The sequence below is a fragment of the Microcaecilia unicolor genome, chromosome 6 (genome assembly GCF_901765095.1).
Source record: "Microcaecilia unicolor chromosome 6, aMicUni1.1, whole genome shotgun sequence".
Taxonomy (NCBI): Eukaryota; Metazoa; Chordata; class Amphibia; order Gymnophiona; family Siphonopidae; genus Microcaecilia; species Microcaecilia unicolor.
This window is the reverse complement of record NC_044036.1, coordinates 134,596,778-134,606,721: the sequence shown is the minus strand read 5'-3', so window position 1 is coordinate 134,606,721 and position 9,944 is coordinate 134,596,778. Positions and strand designations below refer to the sequence as shown.

The window sequence follows — 9,944 nt, the reverse complement described above, 5'->3', positions numbered from 1 at the left end:
GAATAGGTAACTTGGCAGCTCTGCCTTATGTGATTTTCCTCCAGTCTGTGCCTGCCTCTGATAACCTCATTCCTGAGAGGGAGGAGAGCATTCCATGCTCTGATCATTGCCTCCTCTCTAATAAAGGTTCATATTACAAGTTCTGGCACAGATTACATCACTATTCCCAATGCCATGTAGATCATGTGTTGAAGAGGGAAATAAGAAAGAAAAGAGAGAGATAAAAGACCAGTGAAACATGCTCCTTCCCCACCTTCCCCTGGGGCCAGGGTCCAAATAGAGCAGGGGCAACTGGGGATCTCTCTTGCCCCATTTGGACAAGGGGGGGCAGGGGACCAATTTTGATACAAACAATAGGAGTGAGAAGAGGCAGGAGCTCCATCTGGAGTTTTTATTTCCTTTCATCATATAAGACATATAAGCACATAGAGATTTCTCGTGACACATGTCACTTTTGTGGCCAGAAGCTGCAAAACCAGCCTTCAGTCCCTATAAGTAATCTCTGTGTCAGCCATCTAGAGAAATGATATTGAAATTCATAGGAGCCAAGTTTTCAAAATTATTGGGGATGCTAAGATCAATGGAAATAACTCCTCCCTGGACACATACAAGGAATTCTCTCAATATTGGGGGTGCTCAAGCACCCACAGAGTCGGCTCCTATGTTGAAATTGGTATTCTAGAATCGGCTCCAACATGCTCTAGAAAAATGATTTTATAGTGAAAAATAAGGATGTTATAATAATGAACAACAGGTTCTGTGGGGTTTTACAAAGAGCAGAAATAGAGGAAATGATGGCAGGTAATAGTTAATTAACTGCACATGATGCTCCTCTTACCTAGGCGACATTATATGAAAGTTGTCATGCCAAATAACGTTATCAGATGCTTGCAAACATTATTCCGGGACAACAGAGTAAAAACCTGACGGTCACTTTCTTGGGGTTAGTACAGAGATTGCCCACAGCAATGATCATTCTGTCTCAAGATTCACCACACAGAAGAAGCGAGAAAAAAAGCACGTTTCCAGTAGGCAATTCTTCCCCAGAGCAAAGGTGGCAGGCAGCCTCTTATGAAGATAAAAGGTCGCCCGTCCTGAGCAGCTATCCTGGGCGGGAGGTGGGGGGGAGCTTGCCCTGATACCCCATCCCTGAATAAAAATGTCTAAGAAAGTGAAGCAGTATCATAGTCCTTAGTGATCAGCAGGTCGAAGGGGGAGTGAAGAGCAGAATGCATGCCCCAAGGAGGGGAGGGGCGTGGCCGGGAGGAGAAGCTGCGCTGCTCCAGCCCCCCCCCCCCCCCCCCCCCCCCCCCCCCCCACGGCCCGCTGCTCTTGGTACGGCCCTGGCTGCGGGCCTGGGAGCTCGCGCCGCGCGGTCGCGCGCATTGCCTTGTTGGAGCCCGGCGCGTGCTGCTGCTGCTGTGTTGTAGCTCCGGCTTAGCGCAGCGCCAGACCATGAAGCCCAAGAGCGCCCCAGCTTTGCCCTCCAGCTGGGACCCTTAGCGGCAGCATGAGGAAGAGCAAAGTGATGGTCCTGGCTGGCTGTCTGGGCTCCTTCATCCTGGTCATCTTCTACTTCCAGAACACTCTAAGCCCAGGTGAGTGAGTGCCTTTCTTTTGTTCTGCTGTCTGTGCATGCCTTGTACAGCTGGGCTGGGCGGTGGGTGTCCTGGATGACCCCTCGGACAGGGAGGCATTGCCTTTTAGTGGCTTTCTGTCCTCTAAGGAGAGCTGGATAATAACTAGTTCCCTTTCGGGTCAGTGCTCTGTTTTATTTCCCCCACGTCCCTATTTTGTGATACTTTACTGACTAAGTGCACTCTCGATCTCTGCTCTCGGGAGTTACCGAGGTCTCTTTTTAGATGTAAAGTTTTGGGGGAAAAATTATCAAAGCTTTTTTTTTTTTTTGTAACGGTAGTAATAGTTCTGTATTATCCTAAGATACCTGTTTGGCATTTTTCCAGGTTGCAGGGTAGGGCTTGCTCAGTATTTAAGGTTCAAGTTCAACTGTGCATCCCTGGGGTCTTATAGCCCTGGGGTTGGGTGCACTGTTCAGAGAAGATGGTGAGCTGTGAAGTGGAGCGTCCTTCCTTGAGACATTCTTTATTCCGTGTAAGTTTAGAAGAACAAAGAGAGAGCTTGATAAATATTCAGCTCTCTGCTGGGTATAGTGTCTGATACATTCCACGCCAGAGATGTCTGTGCCATTGGTGGATGCCTTTGGCAAAATATTTCACTCTGAAGGTGAGAATTCGAACAGCAGTGCAATAAAAAGAATGTGGGGGGGGGGGGGGGGGGTAAATTTTTTGTTATTCAGGGTGCTCTCTGTTGCTCTTTGATGCTCTGGCCCTCCTAGAAGTACTGTGAAATACTTTCAAATGAAAGAAGATTTCTCAAGCTCAGGGAAACCCTCATTTCCCTCTCTTACTCTCCACAATCCATATCCCCCAAAACGTTTCTGTTCTGACTTCTTTGTTCAAAATCAAGCTTTACCTGAATTGGAAGGTCTCTCTTTCTAGTTGTGAGGAACATCAGATCTTGCAGGGTTTAGAGTGAGGGACACCCAGAGGGGCTCAGCTCTCTTTTGTCTTAAAAAGATGCTTCACTTGGTGTCTGAAACGTCTTCCTGAGAATCCAGATGTGGTGGAGCTGCTCCCTTAGTGAAGGATTTGATTGTATTGCAATCCCACACAGCACCACCTCCTTACATCTGGATGCTTCTGCAGGGTTTCCAGCCTCTGCTTTCTGAAGCTAACCCCTCTGTGAGCCCCTCTCCCCTAATACATTACATTAAGTTCTTACTGACGCAGCAACCCAGAGGGTTCGGCGTGGTACACACAGTGAGTTAACAATGCCAATTTAAAAGAAACAGTTGCTTATGTCAGTACTACTAAGAAAAGCAATTCCATATCAGATTAAACATTTCTTAAAAAGGAAAGGTTTATTTTAAAGCTTTCTTAAATAGAGCAAAATGTTGACTTCTTTTCTGATGCCTAAAGGGATAGAATTCCAAATGGCAGATGTTTGATAAGAGACTGGCTGAAAATATAGTTGAAGATTATCCAATAAACCCCTATTTCTATTGGACATCTGCGCCCAATTAGACAGATAAGCCAGTGCAGACCCATGAAGGATCTTAAATAGTAAATACACACCTTAAAGGAAATTCGTGCCTCCACTGGCAGCCAATGAAGGTCTATCAACAAAGGGGAGACTTCTCACTTCTATGGACAGAATAAATCAAATGTATCGCACTATCGTTTGATTTCTTTTCATCCGGTTTCTTTGACATCCAGCATAAATACAATTAATTGTATCAGTTTTAGATTATAGTACACTCTGAACTGCAGTTCTAAAAGTATAAATATCAAACATATTTTGAATTTTCCTAAGTTTTTTAAAATCAGAAATAAAGATTTCTTAACTACAGCATTCACCTGGGACTCTAAAGTTAATGATCCAGATAAAAGTAACACCCAAAATCTTTATATATTCCTCAAATACAAAGTGCTGACCAGCTGGTTTTAACAGATTACTATTCCATGTGACATCTAAATCAGTGTTTCCCAAGTCCGGTCCCAGAGTACCCCTTGCCAATCAGGTTTTCAGGATATCCACAGTGATTATGCATGAAAGAGATTTGCATATAGTGGAGGCAGTATATGCAAATCAAGTTCATGCATATTCATTGTAGATATTCTGAAAACCTGACTGGCAAGGGGTACTCCAGGACTGGACTTTGGAAACACTGATCTAACTGACCCAAAACAAAGACATTTGGTTTTATCTTTATTAAGTTTCAGAGCGTTGGTATTAACTTACGTTTCCAGGAACGAAAAACATTCCTTTATTCTATCGTAGCGTTCTGGTTTTCAGCGTTTAGTAGCAATGTAAGTTGTGGGAAATCACACTTTGCTGAAGAGCCCTTGAGGCTAGGAAAGAGTTTGCTATGGAACCATAATTAGCTGAAATTTCTGTGAGATTTTTGACTTCACAGAAGAATTACCAGTTTGGTAGTTTGAAGAGGTCTGAACTCGTCAGGCTGGAGAGAAATTTTAAAGTTTTTCTTTTCCTGTAAATGACCACCAAATTGAGGGTTAATATCCCATGAACTGTGGAGATAGATTTATAACAGGACACTTTAAAAATTATGCAAAACGTTTCCTCTCATGTCTGTTTGCTAAATACAGTATAGGTGCCCATGTGCCATTATTTAACAGACTCCCAGAAGCATCATCCCTGGTGGCGCATACATTTCTCTGCTGTGAGCCAGATGCAAATATATGGAGAGAATTGTATTTATTTATAGCATTTGTATCCAACATTTTCCCACCAATTTGCAGGCTCAATGTGGCTTACATTTGCAGTAATAGCGGTTGCCATTTCCGGGTAACAGAATTTTCAAATGGTATTAGGTGCATTCATACATGGTAACATACATGGAACATAGCATATATGGAACAGATCATGGTATATATATATATACCATGTGCATACATATATGATAAAGGAGAATACATTTTGGTAATGCATGAAGGTTCCTGAGTAGTAAATTGGATTGTAACATGTATTAGGTTATCGACTATAGAGAGACCCTATTTGATATAAGGTTTAAGGTGGTAGTGTTTTATCATTGATAGCAAAGAGGTTAATCAGTCATGTGATAAGATTTCGGGTATGTATAGATTGTGTGTGGTGGTGTTGTTTGGACTTTAAGATGGTTGTTTATGGTATGCCTTCTTGAAAAGATCTGTTTTCAGTAGCCTTCGGAAGATGGGTAGGTCTTGCGTTGTTTTTATGGCCTTCGGTAGTGCGTTCCACAGCTGCGTGCAGATGTATGAGAAACCGGTCGCGTATGTGGATTTATATTTTAGTCCTTTACAGTTAGGGTAGTGAAGATTGAGGAATGTGCATGATGATCTTTTTGCGTTCCTAGTAGGCAGGTCTATGAGGTCTGACATATAGGTCGGGGCTTCCCCGTATATGATTTTGTGGACCAGGGTGCAAACTTTGAACGCAATTCGTTCTTTTAATGGGAGCCAGTGTAGGTTTTCTCTTAGGGGTTTGGCGCTTTCGTATTTCACTTTCCCAAATATGAGTCTGGCTGCTGTGTTTTGAGCGGTTTGAAGCTTCTTAATGATTTGTTCTTTGCATCTGGCATAGATGGCATTGCAGTAGTCTAGATGACTTAGCACCATTGATTGTACTAGGTTGCGGAATACATCCCTTGGGAAGAAAGGTTTGATTCTTTTAAGTTTCCACATTGAGTAGAACATTTTCTTTACTGTATTTTTCGCATGGTCTTCGAGTGTGAGATTTCGGTCAATTGTGACTCCCAGAATTTTCAGGCTGTCTGAGACCGGAAGGGTGTAGTCTGGGGTGTTTATGGTATTGGGTTTGTTCGTGTTGTATTGTGAGGATAGGATGAGACATTGTGTTTTTTCTGCGTTTAGCTTTAGTTGGAATGCGTCTGCCCATGAGTTCATTATTTGTAGGCTGTGTGTGATTTCGGTTATGTCTTGTTTGAACGGGATGTATATCGTGACATCGTCTGCATAGATGTACGGATTGAGTCCTTGGTTGGATAGCGATTTGGCTAAAGGTGTCATCATTAAGTTTAAAAGGGTTGGTGAGAGCAGGTATCCTTGTGGTACTCCGCATTCAGGTTTCCATGGTGTTGACGTTTTTGAGTTAGAAATCACTTGATACGATCTTGCTGTTAGGAAGCCTTTAAACCATCTTAGTACGTTTCCTCCAAACCCAAAGTAGTCTAGGATGTTCGTGAGTATTTGGTGGCTAACCTTGTCGAACGCGCTGGACATAACGAATTGTAGGAGTAGCACATTGTTTCCAGTTGCAATTAGTTGTTTGAATTTGGTTATGAGCATGATTAGCACTGTTTCAGTGCTATGGTTGGATCGAAATCCTGACTGTGATTCGTGTAGTATTGAGAATTTATTTAGGTAGTTGGTGAGTTGTTTGGTTACCATACTTTCCATTAGTTTTACTATCAGGGGAATGGATGCTACTGGTCGATTCAGTAAATGATGCCGAAACAATTCAGTGCTGAACGCTATTCTGTAAAGGGTTTACGCCAGATATAGCCTAGTATTTACTGCAGATTCCATGCCTGACGTTACGCCTGCTGAAACCTGACGTAAGTTTCAGTTGCTCAAATTAGATGCGGTTAGGCAGGTTCTGTAATTCTGTGTGCAAGTTTTCAGAATGCCCCAACATGTCCGTGGCCACATCCCCTTTCGAGATGCGATCTATGGGATTTAGACGCTGTGCCTCCAGCATCCGCATGCAAATGTTAGTTTGTCTTTTTTTATTAATAGTAACAGAGCTTATACAGAGTATGCAATGAAAAGAGACCAGTACAAATTATCAATGTTATAACTCAAGTCACTATACAAATTTTACATTTTATCCCCCCTCCTTCCTCCCTCCCCCTAATTATGTTTCAACAATTGTTATTGATGATGTAACAAAGAAAGCATCCAACAAGTTCAATATACAATGGATTGAAAACATTAAACAAAGCAAGCTAAGCAAAAGCAGGCATTAAGCACATCAGCAAACTTTTTACGTATGGTCCCCCCCCCCCCCCAACTAATCCATCTCCAGCTAAACATGTATTACTAAACATTCTCCATAATCTTACTGTCCCACACCCATAATGAACAGTCCCTCCCCCTCCCGGTGCTTTAAAATCTCAAGGAGCACAAAGATTATGATTGTATAGCCAATCTATCCTGGCCGTATACACCATGAGACCCGCATACCCCTGTCACAAAGGACTGGTAGAGGACCCGTGTGAGAAATCTAAAACGAATGAGAGGGTTTTGTCTTATCACCTCCCATTCTCCTATTGAGCCCCATGCTTGAGCAACGAAGCACCCACATAGAAGGAGAGAGAAAGAGAGAAAAAAAAATTATAAATCATTTAATACTAAACTTCGCGCACTTGGAGACAGGGACTGAACATAAGGCCCCCAGACCTCCAAAAAAACATGTTCTTTTCTTCGGCGAGGGTCCCACCGCCCGGCGTTCATGCAGCAGCAGGTCATGAAATCTGTTCCTCCAGTGCCAAAAATCTGGTGGGTCCACAGTCAGCCACCCATTCAGGATCACCTTCTTCCCCAGCAGGCATGCCTTATGAATCAACTGCCATTGGCCCCCCTGCTGAAGGACAAAAAGTTCATATTTGTCAAATATAATCCCCAGTGGAGTGCAGCTTATTCAAGATTTTACCAAGCCTTCCAAATACTTTATGATCAAATGCCAATATCTTTGTGTACCCGGGCACTCCTAGAGACAATGATAAAGTGTACCTTCCCGCTGCTGACACTTAGAGCATAATGGATCTGGTACCCCTCCCATCTTGAACACCTGTGGTTTGGTCATGTAAGCTCAGATTCGCATGCACAGAGATCCCTGGTATACGGGACACCAGCTTTGTATAATCTAGATTCAAACTAGGTCTCTGCATGTCTCGTGCCCAACGGGCTATGATTGCTGCTGTATTTTTCTGGGGTCACAACTCCCACAGTCGCTTGTGCAAACTCGAGATCGAGAACCGTGACCCCGGGATTTCCTTAAAAAAATTCCCTTACTTTCCTCCCATGCCCACTATTCACCTCTTCCATATTTAGGGACCGAACATAGTGGACTAATTGCTGATACGCAAACTCATGACTAACATCTATGCCTACCCCCAGCGCCCCCAGATTTAGCAGTCCCCCTCTAGTCCCCAATACATGTTCCAATCTTATTATACCCATAGATGCCCACCTTCTGAATACCTTATTCTCGGAACCAGGTGTAAACGCAGGATTACCTTGCAATGGCAACATATCAGATATGTCCGCTGCCGATCCCCAGTACCCATTTAAATCCTTCCTAACCTCCCTCATGGGTCCTAATAATAAACTATCCTTAAATTTATGTAGCACCGAGCTCTGTGGGCCATGCAGTAGATAATGTAAGTGAAACGGTGCGAAAAAAGCCTGTTCCAGCTCCCTCGGGGTGAAATCCTGTTTGTCTAACAACCAGTCTCTCAGATGTCGTAGCAAACATGCTTGATTGTATTTTTTAATATCTGGGATCCCCATACCCCCCACCCTCCAAGAACCCATTAAGAGTTCCAATGGTAATTTGGGCTCCCCCCCCCCCCCCCCAGACAAACTGTCGTAGATGCTTGTGAAATTGCCTAAGATCCTTGTTTCTCAAACGTAGCGGTAAAACTTGCAAGACATACAGCCACCTGGGGAATTCTGCCATGCGGAACAGCTGGACTCTCCCATGTAACGAGAGCGGTAATACTGCCCATTTTTGCATCCTGTGCCGCATGTTGTCCAACAATTTGGTAAGGTTAAGGCTATAGAAGGCCGTAGTTTTCATGGCCACCTGCACCCCTAAGTATGTCAAACTGTCTTTAGCCCACTTTAATGGGAACCCCTCTCCCCACTCCCCCTGCACTTTATCTGTTGCTGTTAATGCCAAGGATTTTGAGAAATTGACCTGAAATCCAGCAAAGTCCCCATATTCCCTGAATAATTCCAACAAAGCGGCTAAAGATTTTCTGGGGTCCGTGAGATGCACCAAGATATCGTCCGCAAATGCAGATATCTTAAATCCGACCGTCCCCCATTCTACTCCAGCGATTTCTGGGTGGGACTCAATCTCTCTAATCAGGGATCCAATGTCAGTACAAAAAGTAATGGGAAGAGAGGGCACCCCTGTCTCACCCCTCTCCTGATCGAGAATGTCTGCGAACGTTCACCATTAATCCACATAAATACTTGAGGGTTTGAGTACAGGGTCCCTACCGCCTTCCTAAAAATACCCTCTATACCTACTTTCTGCAAAACTGCGAACATAAACTGCCAAACCACTCGGTCAAAAGCCTTCTCTGCATCGAAACTTACTAGCAGAGAAGGCTGTCCTTGTTCCTCCACTCGCTCTAATGAGGCTATCAGATTGCTTACCACTGACCTACCCTTTACAAACCCCACCTGCGGGGATGTTACCAAACCGGGTAGCACCCATGCCAACCGGTTTGCCAGGATTTTTGCGTAGAGTTTAACATCGCAATTTAGTAGGGATATTGGCCTATACGAGCCCATGTCCTCCGGGTCTTTGCCCGGTTTCAGCAATACAATCATTTTGGCCATACTTAAAGTCTCTGGGACCGACCCGGAGGCCGCCATGGAATTAAAAAGATTTAATAAAGGCGGGGTCACCTGTTCTTGTAGCAATTTATAAAAAGCCATGCTATACCCATCAGGCCCTGGTGCCTTGTGAATATCACTCTGTTGTAACGCTAAAATTAGCTCCCCCTCTCCAATGGGGGCAATAAGGTTTTGTTTCTGTGAGTCTGTCAACATTGGGAGGTCAATATTATCCAAAAACAATGCACTATGAGGTACTATGTCCGTGTCCTCCTTGTACAGGCTTCCATAGTATTGCCTAAAACTATCTACTATGTCCTGTTCAAGTCTAAGCAGCCTGCCCTCTTGACTCTTCACTTGCAAAATCCTAGTTGTACCTCTTTTCCCCTTAGCTAATCGGCCTAACAAAGTCCCCGCCAGATGTCGTGGACAGGATGCTGGGCTCGATGGACCCTTGGTCTTTTCCCAGTATGGCATTACTTATGTACTTATGTACTTATCTAATGTTTATAATACAGAATGGATTTCTGTGCCCTCTCCTGTACGAGTTCATTCAATTCCCTCTGGGCCTCCAAATATATTAACTTATGTTCTTTTGTCTGAGCTGCCCCATATTTCTTCCGGTGCACTCTCACCTCCCTTTCCAACCTCAATATCTCTTTGTCTCTCCGTTTCCTCTTCCATACCCTATATGCAATTATCTCACCCCTTAGGACCGCCTTTGCTGTTTCCCAATACAATCCATGTTGTTCTATATGCCTTCCGTTATGA

At 43.8% G+C, this 9,944-nt stretch overlaps 1 protein-coding gene across 1 annotated transcript in view; it reads left to right on the top strand.

Annotated features, from left to right (window-relative positions):
- The first annotated feature begins 1,363 nt into the window (after positions 1 to 1,363).
- Positions 1,364 to 9,944, top strand: part of CHST13 (carbohydrate sulfotransferase 13) — a 42,998-nt gene continuing 34,417 nt past the window's right edge. The window contains exon 1 of the mRNA XM_030206037.1: positions 1,364 to 1,598. Within this exon, the coding sequence (XP_030061897.1) occupies positions 1,511 to 1,598 (88 nt within the window). The 5' untranslated portion in view covers positions 1,364 to 1,510. The remainder of the gene's footprint in view (positions 1,599 to 9,944) is intronic.